This window comes from Aristolochia californica, unplaced genomic scaffold, assembly GCF_029961685.1.
Source record: "Aristolochia californica isolate CCGP_79_NKW_82.1479 unplaced genomic scaffold, dmAriCali1.0.hap1 SCAF_15, whole genome shotgun sequence".
Taxonomy (NCBI): Eukaryota; Viridiplantae; Streptophyta; class Magnoliopsida; order Piperales; family Aristolochiaceae; genus Aristolochia; species Aristolochia californica.
In genome coordinates, this window is record NW_027181826.1 from 3,832,030 (window position 1) to 3,853,982 (window position 21,953).

The following is a 21,953-nucleotide window of genomic DNA, read 5'->3' on the forward strand; positions in this document are numbered from 1 at the left end:
TATTGCTACAGAGTTTATGTTGTTGTTCACGCTAAGAGGCCTGAGATGCTCCACGAATACTAATTAAGATCATCAAGGTAAGAGACTTTCTGAAAATCAGATTCATGTTGCTATTAACATTGGAATGGAATCATAAAAAAATAGTGTTGTTGTAGTTTGTTGGTTCAATACCAGCTACAAAACTTTATCAAGGAAGAATAACTCAAGAGGCTAGAGGATGCAAATGACCAACAACAAACAACATCAATTAACCGAGTCACGTCTAGATACATGTAGGAGACTATGGATTTCACCAAATCGACAAGCTTCTTTTTGTTTGCAAGAAACGAAGAAGCGCCATCCTCACCAAAAAAATACCAGTTATGATGCCAAGGAACAAATACTTCTATGATGAAATAGATATTGAAGACTAGCATGCTATAGCTACTGTTCTAGTTATAGAAGATAGGGAAATCAAGAAAAGAACTTATCTTTTTTTCCGAATAACTTTAGGCAGTTCCTCTAAACTGAATAGAGCATGCAAGACCCATCTTCAAGACTAAACAACACTTCCATATTTTATAATCTGAGAAGAAAAGAAAATAATTGGAATCCTGAAATCAATCACTACTCTAATACCATGTTGATTTTCAGGATTTCACAGATTACAATCTTGGGTAAAGAAGAGAAGGAAAAAGAAGAAGGGAAAAAGTGAAGAGAGAAGAAGAAGAGAAAAAAGAGAAAAGGATGTCCAAGAGAAAGAGGTGAGAAGGGTGAGCACATTGGAGAGAAAAGAGGAGAAGAATAGGGTTATGAATTTATCCTAACCCTTTCCCTTAAGCTTTATTTATAGATGTCAAAAGTGCAAATATTACAAGTATACCTTTCACCCTAGAAGTGAATAAGGGACAAAAATCATAAGTTAATTCCGTCAATGACACCCCAACTTACCCATACCTTCCAACACTCTAGAATGCCAATTTGTCTAGCTTTAAGGTTCTAGAGAAATTCTATTAAATAAAATAAAAATAGAAAAGTGTCAAATCAAACTTACAACTTTTTTGGAGAGATAGCCCTTCTTCTAGTGAGATCTAAGCTTCCAGATCTTTAAACATAGGGAATAAGATGTGTGGAGCTTGATGGAACTAGAAATTATGAGAAATGCAAGAGGATTTAAAGAGATTTGGTGGAGATGAGGTTTTTCTCTTGAAAATGGATAGAATTGGAAGTTTACACTTAACAAATCTTTCTTTAAAGCTTAGATATGCCAATGAAAGCTCAATCAATACTCCTCCATTATTTGATCAATTTTAAAAAGAGACAGAAAGGGTTAACCAATCAACCATAGGTTGATCAATCATACTTTATGTGGGTTGATTAATCATGCTTTATATATCAATCAGACTTTATGTGGGTTGATCAATCATGTTTTATACATTGGCCTGATAGGATTCTGGTTGATCAATCATGCTTTGTAACTTTTATCTGCAACAATCTGATTGATCAATCATGCCCAAGGGGTTATTGATTATGCTTTATAAACTTGCATTTATGCACATAGGTTGATTGATCAATCATTATATAGATGGTTGCTACCAGGGTAGCATCGATCATTCTAATTTTCAATGTATACCATTATGTTCAAAGTATGACTAAGGCTATAAAATTGTTGGTTTAAAGGTTCCAAAGTATTTATATATAGTTCGAGAAAATATTTCATGTCCTAACTCTTCAATGAATATTTTTGCTTAAAAATATTTCAAATCCTATAAGAGGGTTCGTATTGTGGAGGATTGAGGCCTACCCTAAGTTCATTGTTTCATTTTTACAAAAAAAAAAAAAAAAAAAAAAATAGCTTTTGAAGTAGTTCGAGAATTCTACCGTAATCTTGTATCTACTTCTCTTAAATATGGCCCCACGTTGTGATACGAGTAGATATTAATTTTAATATGGTGAAGAATGCCGATGTTAATCCTCTTCTTTTGAAGATGGTAACAGAGAATTTTTCTTTGAAAACAAGGTTTGTAGTTGATGCCAAGGTAGTTTCTCAAGGGAAATTGCCCCTTGAAGAAGGAAATTATTTATGCTAGGTTACAAAGGAAACACTATACCTTGTCTCATGTACATCAATCTTTGCAAGTTGCTTCGTAGCCAATTCTATAATCACATCGGACATCGTATTCGTAGCCAATTCATCCCATTTATAGTTTAAAACCTTTACTCTGGGTACATATTTGATAGGGTATCAGGTTGCAGTGATTCAAAGCTGGGTAAGAATCTCGATCATGCTTTTCCGTGGCCTACACATGGCGATAAGGGGCTGGGACTTGGGCATGGTAAGCCCCACTCCTTCGCCCATGTCCACCTCTTCTTCCCCGATCCGTCGCCACTTAAAGCACTGGATCAAGATTCCTAACGCCAAGCTCATTACCTTCATGGCCAAGTTTGCTCCTGGGCAAGCCCTCCTCCCCGCACCAAACGTAATCTGCTTCAACCCTTCTTTCCCCTCCATCGCCTCAAACCTCTCCGGCAGAAACTTTGTCGGCTCCACCCAGACCTCTGGGTCCTTGTTCATGGCCCACAAGTTCACCAACAACATAGTTCCACGAGGAAGTTCGAACCCACCAACAGTGCAGGCTTGGGATGATTCATGGGGTACCAGGAGTGGGACTGCTGGGTAGAGCCGAAGTCTCTTTGATGATGTTGTGGAGGTAAGGAAGGTTCAGGAGATCCGTTTCGTCAAGCAAACGGCTTTGTCCTACTCGTGCGTCTATCTCTGCTCTTGCCTTGCTTATTACGTCGGGGTGATTCAACAGAAGGGACATCGCCCATTCCATTGTCACTGACGAGGTATCAGTTGCAGCAGTGAACATCAACTGCGGCGATCATGTGTAATAGGAAAAGAATATCATGATCAGGATTATTTTCATGAAGAAAGATCAATTGTGTTGTATTTACTGCTCTATTGAGAGAGTTTAATTACCACTATAATGCCCTTGAGGATATTGTCTGAATAATATTTGGGATCCAATTGTTGCAGAGACAATAAAACGTCGATCAAAGTCTTCTTGCCTTCTGCAACATACGAAGAATCACCTCTCCGGCGATGCTCATCAATCTGCCCTTGCAAGAACAGATCCCTCTTTGTCTGCAATTTAGCCAACCTTTTCTCCAGCCCAGAAATGTCAAATGCTCTCAGAAGCGGGAAGAAATCCCCCAAGTTGGAAGCTCCACTCAAGCAGAAATTCTCCTGCACGATATCTCTAAACTCCTTTGCTTCTTCCACCTCCGCCAGCTCTTCCCCATAATACCTTTTTCCGGCTGTTATCCTCGACATAATGTTAAGCACTAGCTCAAACAGTAATACTTTCATTTCAGCTTTCCGGTAATGGCTGGAATCAGCTCCGGTAAATAGCTGCCGACACAAGGACCTGACTTCCTCGATTAGGGTACAAGTGAACATGTTAATACATTTCGAGGAGAAGATTTCCAGCGTGGTAACACGACGAAGATTGCGCCAGTGATGGCCGTATGATGCCCACACCATGGAGGTGTAGTTGTAACCGAGATGTTTTCCGGCAAGAAGAAGGGGGCGATTCGCGAAGAGGACATCATTCTTGGTGAAACATTCCTCGACCAAGGACGGTGAGGAGACGACAAGTACAGGGCGAGACCCAAACCGGAGAAAGATGATCGGCCCATACTGGTAGGAAAAGTGGGTGAGGGTCCGGTGGAGAGGCTTCTTCAGAAGGTGAAGATGCCCAATTACAGGAAGAGCAACAGGGCCAGGAGGCCTTTTTCTTTTCTCGAAGAAGCTTCTGTAGATGAAGATGAAGAGCAGATTGAAGCACAAATTCAGCCAATACTCCATTGGCAAGAAGGGTTCTCTTTTCTTGAAGTTTACACAGATAAAAATGAAGCTTACGTGTTGGATATTTTTATAGGTTTAATTTCCTCTTTTACATCAATGATCTGATATAGAAGTTAGTGAGGTCACTGGGTATCGTTTTATCGCAGGGATTCCATATAGGCAGCTGTGTAAGATAAAACCCACAAATGCTACTATGTTTTCTATATTTTTTGCTCCTTGCAATATCAGTAATGGCTTATTACTTGATGGAGGAAGACAAGACAAAATTTATGGTGGTTCGGTTGAACCTATGTCCACAGGGATAAATTTTTCACTAATGATAATCAGGGTTACATAATCCTTATATTATATGAGTCATATGCTCAATAATCTCCACCTTGGCCAATATTCACCCATTAAGAAAGAAAGCATAACTTAGGACCCCCCCTGGAACAATAGGTTGGGGGTCATCTCTCATCTAGCAACTGGAGACATTTATCAAATCCCTTATCGCTCTCTTCTCTTTGGGAAGTTTTACTAACTCCCATGTTTGGTTTTTATGCAGAGACTCCATCTCCTCCACCATAGCACCCATCCATCTACTTTTCTCCTGGTTTTGTACTGCCTCCTGAAAAACAGTAGGATCCCCGCTACTAGTAATAAGCGCATAAGAAACCAAATTTTCAAAACCATACTTGGTAGATGGCTTGATAGTGCGTTTGGGTCTGTCCGCGACTATGCGATGATGCTGCTGATCACCTGAGCTAGAACTTTCTGCATGTTGAGTATCCTTTTCTCTACCATGGTTCTCTAGCTCCACCTGCACCACATGCTCATTGGTGCTGCAATTTTCTGGCACTTATTTCTCTTCTTCTTGAGTACGTTGCAACATGTCTTTTTCATAAAAATCCACATCTCTACTGATCACCATCTTGTTTGCCTTTAGTTTCACACAACGTTCTAATCACACCATCAAATATTTTAATTTGTGTACTCCCTATTCCAACAACTTTGTATGAAACATCATTACCCATCAGAACAAAACTAGAGTTTACTAACCTGGTATGAAACCAATCTTTATTTGGCCTCATGTGCTAAGAGTATGCCGAATCTAGATTCCAAGAATCTCTGAGATGTTTTACTCTTCCTGGATTTAGACCGAGATTTGTTGTTACTCGATCCACTCCTAGACTTGTTTGTTCCACATTCATTGACTTTCTTCCTCTAATGAAAAACCTAATAGATCACTTGTGATTTCTTCCAATTCGATAGTTTCTTTTACCAAATCAAGAGTCAAAAAGAAATTTTTGTAGGAGAATTTGGTAGGGAGAAACATTAATTTTATCTTCAAACTTCACATCAACCAAACAGTAACAGGTGATTCCTCGGTATAGGACATGATACATCATGTCATAAACCAGACCTAGCTTACTCGGCGTTGCGTTATACAAAAATCGTCCTGTCCTCGGATTCTAGAGAGACGCCAGCAGGAAAAAATTAACGTCGGCGTCATACGTCTTCCGAAATCAAGAGGAGATTTTTCCTCTTCGAATTTTTTTTTAACGGTCGTCCACCGCACGACGACCGTCGTTGTACTCCCGCTTCCTCCCGTGGCGAACTCACGACGGCCCTGTGCCTTCCATCGACTCCGGCGGCACGTCGCCTCTCGTCGTCCCCGGCAGCGGCGGCGTAGGTTCCCCTCCCAGTTCCGTCGTTCCACGCGACGTTTGAGTTTCCATCGTCCTCCTGCGGTGAACTCACGATTGCCCTGAGATTTCCGTCGTCCTCCCGCGGCGAACTCACGACGGCCGGGAGATTTCCGTCAGAGGCGTCGTCGCCGAGCCTCAGAAGTCCCACGCGACGGTTTTTTTTTTTCTGCAATTTCTCAAGGAGAAATCACAATCTTCGTCTTGTCTTCGGTAACACGTCGCCGAAATCCGAGACTGGATTTCCTGCGTTGTCACCTCTGTTTTGGAGTTCCAGAACCAAGAAAAAAAAAACGGAAATTCTCATGTAGTTCTGATGCAAATTGATCTAGGAAAACAAGAAAAATAGGAACGGACAACCCACGATAATTTTTTCACTAATGATAATCAGGTGATATAATCCTTATATAATATTAAACATTAAACCTTATAGGTATTTGCGTGAAAAAGGTTACAAATATCCTGCACATTAATATCCTCTATATGCTCAACATTACTGTTACATCTCTGTTATTCCAACCAATACAGAACAAGCACAGGATCGTCCAACATAAATAAGCACCGGACCAAGTCAGTCCAGCAGCTGCGAGAGCACGTCAACCATGGTTTGACGGGGAGAACACAAGGCTACCAAAGGCTCTGCTTTGGGCATTGTGAGTCCTCCTCCTTCATTCATGTCTACCTCTTCCGCCCCAACGCGATTCCACTCGAAACACTGAATAAGCGTCCCCAAAGCCAATGCGACCAGCCTCATGGCCAGGTTTGATCCTGGACATCTTCTCCTTCCCATCCCAAAGGGGATGAACTTCGAACCTACCGTCTCGCCCTCTACTCCTTCGAATCTCTCTGGGATGAATCGTGTGGGCTCCTTCCATGTGCTTGGATCCCTGTTCATAGCCCACAAGTTGGTCAACAACATTGTGCCGCGCGGAATGGTATACCCTCCTACGGTGCAGTCCTGTGATGACTCGTGGGGGACTAGAAGCGGGCCTGGAGGATACAATCTTAGTGTCTCATTGATGATGCTGTGTAGGTATGGAAGGTGGGGAAGATCAGATTCTTCAAGGAGGCGGCCATGGCCGACTTGGCTGTCGATCTCAGCTTTTGCCTTGTTGAGTGCCTCTGGGTTATTCAATAACAGAGATAGTACCCACTCCAAGGTGACAGACGAAGTATCCGATCCAGCCGTAAGCATAATCTGTCAACACAAATTGCAACAAAGGAAACCAGAGTCAATTGGTTTACTTCGTCTAAATCTATAACAGGATTGGGTAGCACTGAAAGATGAAAGCGAACCAGAAAAAAAAACCTCCACTATATAGCAACTATACGATATTAAATAGGAATGGGACCAAAGCCAGCGAAGCAGCAGCAGAAGGGGAACCGCCTTCTGGGTCCAAAACCCTTCAATGCTACAACCACTGGAAAGGAATTCTATCCTTTCAAGTTTCAATTTTCAAACATGGTGCGTCATCCTGTCCTGAATTTCATTATCAAAGCAGAAAATAATGATTTCCAGAGATGAGACTAGCCACAATCTTTGACGAGAAGAAGGAGAGTTTTCTTTCCTGAAGAAAGCAGTCAGTGACACTTTCTTATGTCAAGATTGCTGCCTCCGATATCTGTTTATCCGCATCTTTCGGCTCTACTGAAATATGTTCTAAATCCTAAACATTCGAACAGAACCAATAGCCGGTAAATTAACAAAGCAATTGCAAAAGAGGGACTCACCACTATAATTCCTTGAAGAACACTGTCCGTATAAAATTCAGGATCTGATTGTTGAAGCGAAAGCAGAACATCAATTAGTGTTTTCTTCCCCTCTGCAATGTAAATGGAATCTCCACTCCGTCGCTCATCGATCAGTCTCTGCAAGAACTTACTCCTCCTCCTCTGCAAGTCGGCCAACCTCTTGTCAAGGCCGAGAGGATCCATCCTGCCCATTAAGGGCAGATAATCGCCCAAATTTGCTGCCCCACTTAAGGCAAACGTCTCCTTCACAATTTGCCGATACTGCTCTGCGTCTTCCATGTTCTCCACGTCCTCCCCAAAGTACCGCTTCCCCGCCGTTATCATCGACATAATATTGAAAACGAGCTCAAAAAAAACAGATTTCATGTCCATTTTACCGACGCCCGACCGAGACGATTCAAAGAGTTTCCGGCAAAGGGACCGCACTTCTTTGCTTCTAATTCCGGCAAACATGTTGATGCGACCGACGGAGAAGATCTCCAGGCCGCTGAACCGTCGGAGGCTGCGCCAGTGGTCGTTGTAAGGGGCCCAAACAACTGTAGTATAATTGGTTCCAAGGTGCTTCCCGGCGAGAAGACGTGGCCGGTTCGCGAAGGCGACGTCGTTAGTGGTGAAGCACTCCTCGACGGCAGAGGGAGAGGATATAACGAGGACCGGACGGGAACCGAACCGGAGGAGCATGATGGGACCATAACGGTGGGACAAGCGGGCTAGGCTGCGGTGGAGGCGCTTCTCGATGTAGTGGAGATGGCCGATAATGGGAAGAGATAGAGGACCCGGCGGCAGGTTCTTTTTCCGGAGGAGAAAGCGTTTGGAGAAGACGAGCAACGAGGAGAAGATTAGAGCAAGGTAGAACCACCACTCCATTTTTCTCGCTCTGCTCGATTCAATGTTCTTGATTTCCTCTTCCTCGCCAGGAGTGATATATATAGATGGGCTTCAAAAGAGAAAATCATAAAGAATTAAAAGGAGCAGAGAAAATCTAGCCTCATAATTTTCCATTGCGGAAAAGTAGAGACAGGGAGACAGAAGCTGCCATGGAAAATTCTCACCTGAAAGAAAAGTCATGGAAACAGGACGAGTAAAAGTTCCCATACAAAATTCCCAGCTGGGGTCGGCAATTGCTTCTTCTCTACGTCTTTGTGATTACGACACGGAAGGGGATAAGATTTCTGGTTTGACTGGAAATAAAATTTACAAATTTACTTCCCTTTCATTTTGACAAAGTGGAGATAAATACCCATTTGGCGTAAAATATACAGAAGGATAACCTGTACCAAACGGCTGTCTCAACTGTCCAATCAGACTGATCAAATATGAAAAATTATTTGATATAAAATATGCAAAATAATTATCTCAGTCGTCCGATAGAAGGGCTGAGATTTTCGTTGATTGAATGGTTGAGATAGTTGTTTGATCGGAAGCCGTTGACTAGACGATTGAGATAGCTGATAACTGTTTCGCATGTTTTTCACCAAATAGTTTTTGTTATGAATCGACCCTCTTAACTAATTTACTAAGATTATATAACTTAGATAGTAAGCTTTATAAATTAATAGCCAATGAATAATGAAAAATACCACCTGAAATACAATAAGTAATTTAATACTGAAAGACAAGAGTAAGATTTACATTAGAAGGGAAGATATGTAACTCACATTATAAATATAATTAGTCTACTAAATAAAATATAATCAATATATCATTAAGAAAATCTAATAGAACTATTGAAGCTAGTAATTAATTTAAAGTAGAATAGTAATTAATGATGAATGATAGTATATGATTCACAACTAACATGTGATTAAAGAATTGAAATATTACAAAAGAAGAAAAGAATGATGAAGAAAATAAAATAAAATATCTAATTAAAATTTCAAGTAGTCTAATTAATGGATAAAGTTTAAAAATAAGGAAAGGAAAATTAATTAATTAAGCACATAATATTTAATGTATAAATTACTTAAATTTTTATTTAATGAAAAATTAAATATCTAAAGTCTCTGTAATGTCTCAAATGAATTGGATCAATAGGGTGCTTATATGCATGATATTAATCATGATATGCATCCATCGTTGACTTAGGTTAACTAAAATCCCAAATTTTTATGATAACAAAATTTAAAGTTAGTGTGCTAATATTGTAAGAAATGTATGTTGCCTTCAAGTGACACTTCTAAGGTCTATAAGAAAGAACCAATCAAATCTAAACAAAAGACCTCAAGTAAAAGGAAAAACATGACATCTTGAAAAAGCATGAAAATTGGAAGATTTAGACAGTAAGTAAACTTTAAAATTTATAAGATCTCTAACCATGCAAGAGAGTTAGCCAAATTCTAAATATTTCGTAAAAATATCGTTGGACTATTGAGGCATCAAAGTTTTTTCTACAATTGTGTTTTAAAAAACCATACATAAGTTTTAGGAAGTTTAATATCTCATGTTTTGGCCTTTCCCATGATTAGAACTTAGTTGAAAATCTACCAACATATATGATCGATTAGGCAAAATCTAGAAAAAAATTCAACATTATACATGATCGATTATCCTTTGTAGAGTTGCATGATCTGTCATCCCAAATACCACAAAGCAAAGTTTATAAAATATTGATTGATCATCCTTTATGATGCATGATTGTTCATTTAGAATACTACAAGGCAGAAGTTATAAAATATGATCTATTATCTACATTGCATGATAGATTATCTAGAATATTGCATGACAGACTTATAAAGCATGATCAATCATTAACTATAAAGCATGGTCAAATATCAGGATTTGCCAAACTTTATACAGTGTATTATCAATGGTTGATCGATCGTTAGACATCATGGATTAAAAAAAATAGAGCCGTTGGAGCACAATAATTGATCAATGAAAAAGTAAGCCTCCTATAGTAAGATTTATCACCCGAAAAAGTAAGATTTATCATCCTCCTATAGCAGTTTTTTTTATAATGAAAAATTCCAAATCTTGCCACCAAACTTATAAATAGGGGGACATAAGTACGTCCCAAGGCATTAATGAGCTATTACTGTAAAAACCAAGCCTTCTATAAAGATTTTTGTGCCACAAAGTTTTTGATATTCTTCATAGTTTCCAAAATCTCGGCATTCCATCTTAGCATTCTAAGCTCCAATAAGCTCCACATACTTCATTATTTGTGCTATTTCTCATTGGGATTGGCTATTTCTCCCAAGAAACATGTAAGTTGGTTGTTTTTTTTTATATTTTTATTTTATTTCAAAGAGGTTTCTTAGAACCTTGAATCTAGAAAGGGGGTGTCCACTAGAGCCATAATCTATTTGTAGAAAATCCCTTAGGGACATAGTGGTAAGTGTAATTGGTTATTACACATAACTTAAAAAGAGCTAGAACCTCTTTGTATTTTTCTAGAAGATCTAGATAATTAATTTTCCTAAGAAAATATTTTTAGAGTAGTCTTCAATTGTTTTAATCTTTAGAGGCAAGAGTTTGGATATGCTGCCCCATATAGGGTCCTTAGTGGATAAAGTGTTTGCCCAAGTGGCTTCTCAAAAGGGGAGTGAATTGAGACTTTATAATTTGTTGAATTTAGGACCCCATGAATAATACCTCGAGCAAGGAGAGAGAGAAAGAAAAAAAGGAAAAAGGGAAGAGCTCTCGGGTATAGAGAAAAGAGAAGGAAAATAAAGGAGAGTAGAGAGAGAGCACTTCACATGAGAGAGAAGAAAAAAATAAGAAACTTGCTTGATATTTCTGAGTTACAATCACTCCTATTTATAGTTGAAGAGGTAATAGAGTCCATGTACAACTAACCTTAGGAATCCTAATTACATTCCAACTAAAACTCTCAAAGATAAGTCTATTATGATAAGATTACATTATCTATTTAAGAGACTAATTGAACTCAACTACAAACACCTTTTTTAAGGACGTGAATCAAGCTAGAGAGCCAGCTCTTGGTCTTATCTTGTGGGCCCCACATGATCTTCCAACTCATATAGATAGAGATACCAGCTCGTGGTATCTTTGTGGGTCCCACTTGATCTTCAAATCTTCTATTTAATTTCAGCACATATTCCTTATCTCTTAGCTAGAGCCACTTTGTGTGAGGACTCTTGTTGACACCTCTGAGCTCATGGTGGGTCCCACCAACTTGTGGGGCCATGGTGGGTCCCACATTGTAACACTCCCCCTCAAGCTGGGGTTGAGAAAACATCATAGATGCTCAACTTGTTGCGAATGTTGGACAAAATTTTGTGTGTGAGTGGTTTGGTGAGCATATCTGCGACCTGGTTTTGTGAAGATACATGCTGGAAAGATAGGATGTCGGCAGTGAGTTTTTCTCGTATGAAGTGGTGGTCTATTTATATATGCTTTGCTCTCACATGGAATACTAGATTTGATGTGAATTGTAGCCTGATTATCGTAATATAAATTCATAGGAGCTTCTTTATAAAAACCCAGTTCAGTTAGGAGAGATTTGTTCCATAGGAATTCACTAACTGTGTGTCATGGCTCTATACTCTCCTTCTACACTAGACCTTGCATCTACATTCTATTTCTTGCTCCTCCATGTAACCAAGTTTCCTCCAACCATCGTACAATATCCTGAAGTAGATTTTCTATCATCCGGGGATCCGGCCCAATCTGCATTTGAGAATCCTTCGATGTTGAAGTGTCCATGATTTTTATAGAGGAGTCCTCTTCTTGGTGCTCCTTTCAGATATCGTAATATCTGTTCTAGTGTTTGCCAATGACTGAGTTATGGTTTGCGCATATATTGACTTACCACACTGACTGCATATGAAATATCTGGCCTCGTTATGTAGAGATAAATAAGTCTTCCAACCAATCTTTGATATTTTCTGACATCTACTTCTTCTCCAGTACCTACACATAATTTTATTTTTGAGTCCATAGGAGTTTCTGCTGGTCTACATCCCAGCATTCCGGTCTCCTCGAGTAGGTCAAGGACATACTTCCTTTGAGATAATATAAGTCCATGTCTGGATTGTACTACTTCAATACCAAGAAATATATGAGCAGTCCAAGATGTTTTGTCTTGAATTCAGTACATATCCTTTCTTTTGTCTTTTGGATGCCCTCAGGATCACTGCCAGTTATAATAATGTCATGAACATATACGACTAGAATTACCATGTCCTTCGGTGTGTCTTTAATAAAGACAGAGTGATTTCCATACCATCTGTAAAATCCGGCCAGTATGAGTGTTTGGCTAAAATTTTCAAACCATGCACGAGGTGACTGTTTGAGACCATAAATAGAATTTTTTAGTCGACATACGGACTCCCCCTTAACCTCATACCCAGGTGGTTGCTGCATATAAATGTCTTCCTTTATATCCCCATTCAAAAAAACATTTTTAACATTAAGTTGATAGACCTAATATAATAACAAACGTATTGAGTTTAATTTAGCCACTGGAGAGAAGGTTTCTTCATAATCAATGCCATAACATTGTGTATAACCTTTAGCAATAAGGCGAGCTTTCAACCGAGCCACGGACCCATCTAGATAGTGTTTCATCGTAAATACCCTTTTTCAACCGACGGGTTTCTAATAAGAAGGAAGTGGGACTAGAGCCCATCTCTGATTTTTATAAAGGGCATATATTTCTTCATCCATAGCTACCTTCCACCCTGGATGTTTGAGAGCCTCTTGATAGGACTGTGATATAGGTATGGAGGAATATCCGATAGAAATTGACAACAAACAGGGGATAGACGATGATGAGACACAAAGTTTGTTATGGGATGAGAAGTAGAAGACATGGTGCATGATCTGCATTCTTTCCTAACAGCAATAGGACGAGTATCATATTCTGGGCCAAAAATAATAGGAGAAGATGGACTTACCTCGGTAGGATCCGACAACTCAGCAGGTGCAGTGTCAGAGGGCTGAGTAGTTTCTGTAGCATGGGGCACCACTGGTTGAGGAGAACCTGGTACTGAAGATAAACCTAGAGGAGTATTATCAAAATAATATGGAGAGTCTTAAAAAATTGTGACATCCCTAAACACAAGTAAACGCTGAAGAGAGGGATTATAGCAAACATAACCCTTTTGTGTGTGAGAGTATCCTAAGAAGATACACTTCACATATTTGGGATCAAGTTTACTATGTTTTGGGGAGGAAATATGGACAAAATATTGACAGCCAAAGACTCTCAAGGGCAGTGAAAAAGGATCATCATCAGGTAATAATAGAGAGTAGGAAGATTTTTTACCAAGAACGGAAGAGGGTAACCAATTTATAAGAAAACATGTGGTAAGAACTACATGCGGACAATAAAAGTATGGATCTTGTATGACATATAGTAAACCGTGAGCTACCTCAAGAATATGGCGGTTCTTCCGTTCAGCTACACCATTTTGTTGAGGGGTGTAGACACATGATGTCTGATGAATAATAGCATTTTCTTGACAAAATGAGTCAAGATCTTTGGATGTGTATTCTTTGGCATTATCCGGCCAAAGGACTTTAATTTTCTGCCCAAACTGAGTGAGTACCATTGCATGAAAAGATTTAAATATCAATGGTATTTCAGAACTATCTTTAAAAAAAATAACCAAATGGTACGAGTGAAGTCATCATTGAATGTAATAAAATATTTCACTTGAGAAATGTTGGAGACACTCAAGGGTCCCCATACATCAGTATGAATTAACAGAAAAGGAGAGACTTTTAATTTTTGGATGAGGTGACTATGTAGACCTCTAATGTTTACTCATTTGACATGCTTCACAACGAAGGTCCGACTGTTCTTTAGGAAAAATATGATGAAGAGATTGGGCGGATGGATGTCCCAACTGGTTGTGCCATAACCTGGTTTTAGTGTTATACGTGGATACAATATTTATTTCTCGCACATCCAGGTAGTAGAGCCCCCCTTGTTTACTGCCTCCACCAATCACCCGATTCGTTGTAAGATCCTGAAACACACATGAAGTGGGTGAGAAAGTGATAGAACAATTAAAATGTTTGGTGAGTTGACTAACCGATAAAAGATTCAAAGGAAAAGTAGGAACGAAAAGGATATCGATGAGTGGAAGTGATGGTGTAACAGAAGTGGGTCATTTCCCTTGAACTTTAGTTTGTGAACCATCAACAATGGTAACAAATTTATGTGAAAGACATGGAGAAACTAAGTATAGTAGATGTCTGTTACTTGTAAGATGCTCGGAGGCTCCTAAGTCAATTATCCAGGATGAAGAGGAGACAGAAAATATACCTGAAGCGGTGGGTGAAGAAGTACTTGGGGAGGACCCCATCATGGTCTTCATTTTCTCGAATAGTTCATAGTCTTCATCAGTAAAACTATGCTTTGGAGTTGTTGTGGTAGACTTCTCTACCTTCGTATCATCACTAAGGCTTGGTTAGCCTTATTCTCATTAGCTTTATAACATCTTTCGCAAGAGTGGCCCAATCTACCACATATATAGTATTTTTTCAGGTAAAAGCATGTGTCTCTAGTGTGGCCATATGGGTGCATTCCTTTCCATCTGTTTAGTCAAAACCAGTCCTTCCACCTAGGGGTGGCTTTGAACCGAGCCGGCTCGTGTTCGGCTCAGTTCCGGCTTGTTTCGACTCGTCGGCTCGCGAGCCGACTCGTTAATTTAACAAGCGGCGGGATGGGGCAAATTTTTAGGAGTATCGCACTCTCTCTCCCGAAAAAAAAATTCGGTCTCTCTCGCGCCCTCCCTCTCTTCATCTCCTCCTTCCCTTCTCTCTTCTTCCTCCGAAATTCCCTCTCTCGGCCTCCATCTCCCTTCTCCCTCTCGCCGTCGGTGCCCCTTCCGCTGCCGCCGCACCTAATCCTTCCCCCCGCTCATCCCCTTCTCTGCCTCTCATCGTCGTCGCCGTCGACTCCCGTAGCGTTGCCCTCGCCTCATCGTACCCCAACTAGATCGGCTGCTCTGGACCCTCTCCCGTCGTCGTCACCCCCTACCACAGCATGTTGCCACCGTCAAATCAGTTGGCCACTGCTCTCGCCGGAACGACACAGAACCCCGGATACCTAAAGTTCAGATACCTAAGTTGAGGGGGGGGGGGGGGGGGGGGGAGATTATTTTCCCCCCTCGACGCTTCGTCTCGCACAGCATGTGAACTTGCACGTGCAGTTCACACATGCGAGTTTCGCATGTGTGATTTTTATAAAAAAAAAAAAAAAACTTGCAAATCCTATTCTCAGCCTGTTTTTCCTCTGGACGATGCAATAATACGTAAAAATATAGTGTGTTAAAGTTAGCATTTGATCAAATTTTCCTGTTATTTTTTATTTTTTATAATTATTTATGTACACAGTTAATTGGCTCACATAATTGTTGTATTAATGTATAATAAACTGCAATCATTAAATAATATAATATCTAATTTAATTAATTAATATATTAATTTATTTTAACTATACATTAAATTACTTATTTGTGTTGTAATCATGTTTGTTTTACCTAATTTGGGGTTTAAATATTATGTTTTAATTAAGTATACTATTATAAGTTACTCATTTTCTTGTTTTTTATATTTTTCTTATTTTGGGGCATTAACACTGGAAACTGTTTTCCAATGTATATGAACTCGTCCACACTAACACCAAGTTTGAAATTGAATTTCATGTAGAGGAATTAAATGAATTTGAAGCAGGAGATGAAGATGAACTTCAAATTTTAAGTTTGTTGACTAACCCCCCTTATAATTCTCATATCCACAGTAGTTTCGGAGTCATTATTTAGTGCTGGTGGTAAAGTAATAGACTCGTATCGTTCTTCCTTGGTACCAAATACATTTCAAACTTTGATTTGTGGTAGTGATTGGGTTCAGACTCTTCATGATATAAAGAAAAATCAAAGGTGAATTTATTTGATTAATTATTTATTATAATATTTTTTAGAATATTTTTTAGTTTTATTTATTAAAATTTTGTTTTATGATTACAGCCTGAGAAGAAGAGTGCAGAGATAATGCTACCAGCTACATGATTTTTCATGTTTTTCTCATCATGGTAATTTTAATATTTTTAATGACATTAAGTAACTAGTAGTGGAAGAGTATTTTTTTATTTGACAATAACTAATTTTTATTTTTTTTTTGTCATAGGTGGAGATTTTTCTCAAGCAAGGACGTATATTAGTTTCTAGCATGAAGAGAAATAACTATAGTTTGTAAATTTATAATGGATTTATAGTTTTTATTTTGGTGATTATAAATTGATAGTGATATTTCATTTAATTTTGTTGTGTTTGATTATTGTATGGAATTTATTTATATTATTATGCAGTGTATGGAGTGTTTAGACTATTTTATGGAGTGTATAAACATTTTTTTGGAGTGTTTATGGAATGTATAAACAATTTTATGGAGTATTTATGCCGGCATTATATATGTTGATTATGCCCAATTTTAAATAGAGGTCATGTCGAATTTTAAACAGGTATTATATATATATAGATTATGCTTAATTTTAAGTGGAGGTTATGCCCAATCTTATACATGTATTATATATATAGGTTATGCCCAATTTTATGTAAAATGTATGCATAATTTGATATATATTTTTTGAAAATTTTTAAATGTATGTTGAGGCTCGAGTTCGGCTCGAAGCTCGGCTTGAACTCGGTGGGCTCGAGCTCGATAAGAATTTTAGGCTCGAGATGAAGCTCAACTTGAAATATTTAAATTAAGCTCGGCTCAAACATAGGCAGGTTCGGGCTCGGCTGGGCTCGATGTCACCCCTACTTCCTCCTCTTCCTCTTCCTCCTCTATAATCTGTCTCGGCCTCGGCCTTGGTTAGATGGTTTTCCCCTATGTCCAGAGTACATAGCGGATGGTATTTCAATAGTAGAGGGAGAAGCGTCTAGAATACAGAGAAGTGTAGCACAAACATCATCAAAAGTTGGAACCGTGGAAGAGCTAAGAAGGTGAGTCTTAGCAACTTCAAGATGCGGTTTAATGTTAGCAAGGCGTATGGTAGTAATCAAGGCCTCTTTTTGTTTATGTTGGATACATATATCTATAGAGGTTGGCTGGGCAAGTTTCCATTCTTGAAGAAAGCCTCAAAACCAGGCCAAAAATTCATGTATATTGTCTCCTTGTTTGGTGGTAAGCATCCGTTGTAAAATATCATATGACCTTTGTAAGTTGTCAGAGCTAGAATAATACTAGGTGAATGTCTCCCAAATTTGTTTAGCCGTTTCTAGATGAATGACATTATTAGAGACATGTTCCTCCATACTATTGATAAGCCAACTAATAACCAATGTATCCTCCTTTAACCATTTGGTATAGAATATATCATCTTCATCAATATGTGGTCCACGGTTGGTGAGATGACCAACTAGGTCCTTTGTGATAAGAAACCGACAAACCGATGTAGACCAGTTCACAAAATTTGACACCCCCCGTAAGGGTACAATGGTGATTCTGAGTATGTCACTCTTGTGACTCATATTATCTTTAGCCATAGTAGGCAAATCAAGTAAAATAGTTCGCCAATCAACTAATCAAAATATGACCAAGTGGAAGGCTTTAACCAAGTTGGTTAATGTAGATGTTTAGCATAAATACTAAGTAAGTAATTTTAATGGATAATGACATATAAAAGGCTCAAAATCATCCTTCTTTATCCGGGAATCTTTTTCCCACAGATTTATAAAAAAAACCAATATGCACTGGTCTCGGTCAAAGTATTGTGCAAATCGACAAAAACTACTTTGATAATCTCTTTTAATCAAAGATAATCCAAGATGAATATATTCTCATAATTTCATAAGATGGAAACATGCATAAGGACATCTATAAACCACCTCTTAATACTGAAAACTAGTAGCATAAAATTAATAATATCATAAATAAATATTTATCTCTCGAGCTTCAATCTTGCTTCATAAGGAGCCTTCTATGAGCAGTTATTAATCATATCTTCATAGAGCATAATGGGGATCCTAAATTGGTAGCCCTGATACCATGTTGACTTTAGGACCCCATGAATAATACCTCGAACAAGGAGAGAGAGAAAGAAAGAAAGGAAAAAGAGAAGAGCTCTCGGGTATAGAGAGAAGATAAGGAAAATAAAAGAGAGTAGAGAGAGAGCACTTCACACGAGAGAGAAGAAAAAAATAAGAAACTTGCTTGATATTTCTGAGCTACAATCACCTCTATTTATAGTTGAGGAGGTGATAGAGTCCATGTACAACTAACCTTAGGACTCCTAATTACATTCCAACTAGAACTCTTAAAGATAAGCATATTATGATAAGATTACATTATTTATTTAAGAGACTAATTTAACTCAACTACAAACAACTTCTTTAAGGATGTGAATCAAGCTAGAGAGCCAGCTCTTGGTCTTATCTTATGGGTCCCACATGATCTTCCAGCGCATGTAGATAGAGATACCAGCTCAATGTATCTTTGTGGGTCCCACTTGATCTTCAAATCTTCTATTTAATTCCAGCACATATTCCTTATATCTTAGCTAGAGCAACTTAGTATGAGGACTCTTGTTGACACCTCTCGAGCTCGTGGTGGGTCCCACCAGCTTGTGGGGCCATGGTGGGTCTCACATTGTAACATAATTAAAACTAAGTGCTTATATGCAAAAATGAAAGCAAATAAAATATTAGAAAACAGACACAATAATAGGAGAAAACATTTTTGTTATCGATATTCCCCTATTGATACTCACCTCACAAGAACCCTTCTTTGGGAAAATTTCTCTAATAACTCTATTAGAAGAAATTTACATAAAAGAGATTTTGGCTCTATTTTAAGCCACATGTATGCTCAAATACATGAAGACAAATCTCTCCTTAAGATTGATCAAATAGATTCTAGCTTTAGCAAGCTCACTTATCTAAATTGCTTTGCTCTAGATCAATCTTAAAAAAGAAACAATGAAAATTCAAAAAATAAAGAAAAACTTACACCCTTGAAATTTGGAGAGAGCGTTCTCCATGAGATTTTCAAGTCTCCATACTTTGATGCACAATAGGAAAAGTTTCTAGAGTTTGAATTGCTTATATACACAAAGAATTTGAGAGAGAATGAGAACTTTTGCAAGTTTGTAGCTTTTTTCTCTCAAAGATGGGTTTCTGAAGGAATTTAAAGTAAAATTAGTGGTTGAATACAATAGATTGCCAATAAATACTCTCATCACCATCCATGTCTGCTTGGAGGGGAATTTATAAGTTTCCCTTTGAAACTGGCCATTTTTTGCCAATTTTAAAAAAATTACAAAAAATGTTGATCGATCACTGGAAAGGTATAATCATTCAACTATGTATAACGGCTATATTTTTGTATTCACTAAGCTTGTTGATCGATTAGGCCATCGATTGATCGAGTTCTCAATTTTTTAAAGTGATCGCTTGATCAATCTATCAATTAGGTTGATCAATCATGCTTTACGAAGTTGATTATGTACAATTCTGGATGATCAATCATTGTATAGGGTTTGATCAATCATCCTTTATAGTTCAATATGGCAGGAATCTAGATGATCAATCATACTTTATATGTTTCTACCAATCTGCAATTCTGTCTGATTGATCAAATCCATGTAGGTTGATCAATCATGGTTTATGCCATATTATGGAAATTAGATTTTAAGCATGATGATGATGTAGCTAAGGGTTTTTTCAAATATAAAACTTTATATTACAGCGACATGATAGTGAGAAAAAATCCTAGATCTCCAAGTCTCTTGTGTATCTCAAAATCGAAATCTGGTGTTGTCTTCTTTACATGGTCAGAGTTCTTTAGACATTTCTATACTGCCAAAACTCTAGTCTTCAAATATTCATTAATTCGCTTGTGGGTGGTTCTTCAAGATGAATTCACACACGATTGACCTTGAGGTCTTGCATTTATTTTTATGGGTTCTTGTGTAGACTTGATCTTTGTGTATTTTGAAGGAATTTGCATCTAAGGGGAATGATAAAGATTTTTGTGTCAAATAGAATTTCTCTCTTAAAAATGGGTTTAGAAAGTGATTTGAAGCAGATGGTTGTTGAATGATTAAAAATTACAAGTTTAATGCTCAGTCAATTGTCTAAGGCATGTTTGGTTGGGGTATTTATAATAATCCCTGTAAAACTAGTCGTCTTGTACCCATTTACATAAAGGTGACACACATAATGATCTACAATGGAAAGGTATGATCGATCAATTGAGTGTAATAGCTATATTTTTTTTTAGTTCTTAAACTTATTGATTGATCACATGATTGATTAATACAATTTTAAGCCTAAATAAGTTGATAAATCAACTCTAGTCGATTGATCGACTATGTGGTGAAGCTCTGGCTGTGAAAAACTTGTTGGCCCAGGTGGCTTCTCAAGAGGGGTGAATTGAGGATTACAAATTAAAAAATTACTTAAGGCATGGAAATAAAAGTCAAGCAAACATACAAATTTGAACGTAAAGTATTCACACCACAAAGATAATACAAGATGTTTTGTTATCGATGTTACCCTATTGGTAATTCACTGCCCAAGAACCCATGCTTGTGAAATTCACTAATCTAGCTCTATTAGCTGGAATTTATGTCAAAAAGATTCCAGCTCTCTTTATGTCAAGTGAAGCTCAAATATACAATTTTACAAGTAATCTCGCCAAGAAATTGGCTAGATTCTAGCTCTAGCTAGACATTTTCTATCTCGATTTCAATAGATTCAAGATGAACCTTTCTCTAAACAAAAACAAAAAACAAAAACAAAAACTAAACAAAAGAAAGGATTAGCCTTACACCCTTTACCAATTGGAGAGAATCTTCTCCTTAAGAAATCCAATCCTCCAGCATTGTAGCACAATGAAAATGGTGGAGGGTCTAATGCAGATGCAATGGACAGGATTTGAGAAAAGAGTAAGGAATTTTACAGAGTGTTAGGTCACTCTTTCTCCCAAAAGCACTTTAAGAAAATTTTCAAAGTTTGAGAGTAACAACTTATGGATATACCAATAAATGCTCATTAACTTCTCAATTGCAGGTTTGGTGGGGTATTTATTAGTTTCCCAATCCAAACTAGCCATTTTTTTGTCCTTTTGAAAAAAATAGAGTTCACATTGATCAATCAGTGTAAATTGATTGATCAATCAATCGATTTTAACAACTATTTTTCAATCAAAATGTATATTTATTGATTGATGATATGATTGTTCAATATCTTTCCATTGGGTCTGATATTTTAAGTTGATCAATCAATGACATGCTATGATCAATCAGTCAGAATTCTCTCTAGTAGTGCATTACAAGTGTGATCGATCAATGAACTTCTCTTGATTGATCATGCTTTATGTCTCTGATTGGCAAAGTTTTGTATGATCAATCAGTCTTATAGGTTGATCAACATGAATTTGCTTTGATAGACGGTATTAATTGTTTGATCCGAATGGGATGATCGATCATGCTTTATAGCACGGATTGGCCATGTTTTGGATGATCGATCAATCGATTTAGGTTGATCAATCATGCTTTATAATTTTGGCATATGCACTTCTGGATGATCGACCATTTGAAGATGCTGATCAATCATTCTAGTGCCAGTTCATCTAATGTACTTTTAAAGCATGAGAATGAATATTCCTAAGTGTTTCTAATATTTTTTAAATGTGTATATGATAGTTTTAAAACATGTTTGAATGCATGTTATGCCCTAAAGCTT

The 21,953-nt window shown here is 37.9% G+C and overlaps 1 protein-coding gene and 1 pseudogene across 1 annotated transcript; both read right to left on the reverse strand.

Annotated features, from left to right (window-relative positions):
• Window positions 1-2,239: 2,239 nt before the first annotated feature.
• Window positions 2,240-3,850, reverse strand: LOC137952184 (cytochrome P450 81Q32-like; annotated as a pseudogene).
• A 2,044-nt stretch (window positions 3,851-5,894) lies between these two features.
• Window positions 5,895-8,287, reverse strand: LOC137951478 (cytochrome P450 81Q32-like). Its single transcript, XM_068798154.1, has 2 exons — window positions 7,267-8,287; window positions 5,895-6,733 (listed from the first exon to the last, which is right to left on the reverse strand). Exons 1-2 carry the CDS (start codon window positions 8,152-8,154, stop codon window positions 6,107-6,109), a joined length of 1,515 nt encoding a protein of 504 aa, XP_068654255.1. The 5' UTR covers window positions 8,155-8,287; the 3' UTR covers window positions 5,895-6,106.
• Window positions 8,288-21,953: the final 13,666 nt, after the last annotated feature.

Bases quoted from the DNA above. Each gene is read 5' to 3' on its own strand.
- LOC137951478 (XM_068798154.1), bottom strand. From the start codon at position 8,154: ATGGAGTGGTGGTTCTACCTTGCTCTAATCTTCTCCTCGTTGCTCGTC. The intron at 6,734-7,266 runs GTGAGTCCCTCT...TTGTGTTGACAG, and splicing joins TTCTTCAAGGAATTATAGTG to ATTATGCTTACGGCTGGATC.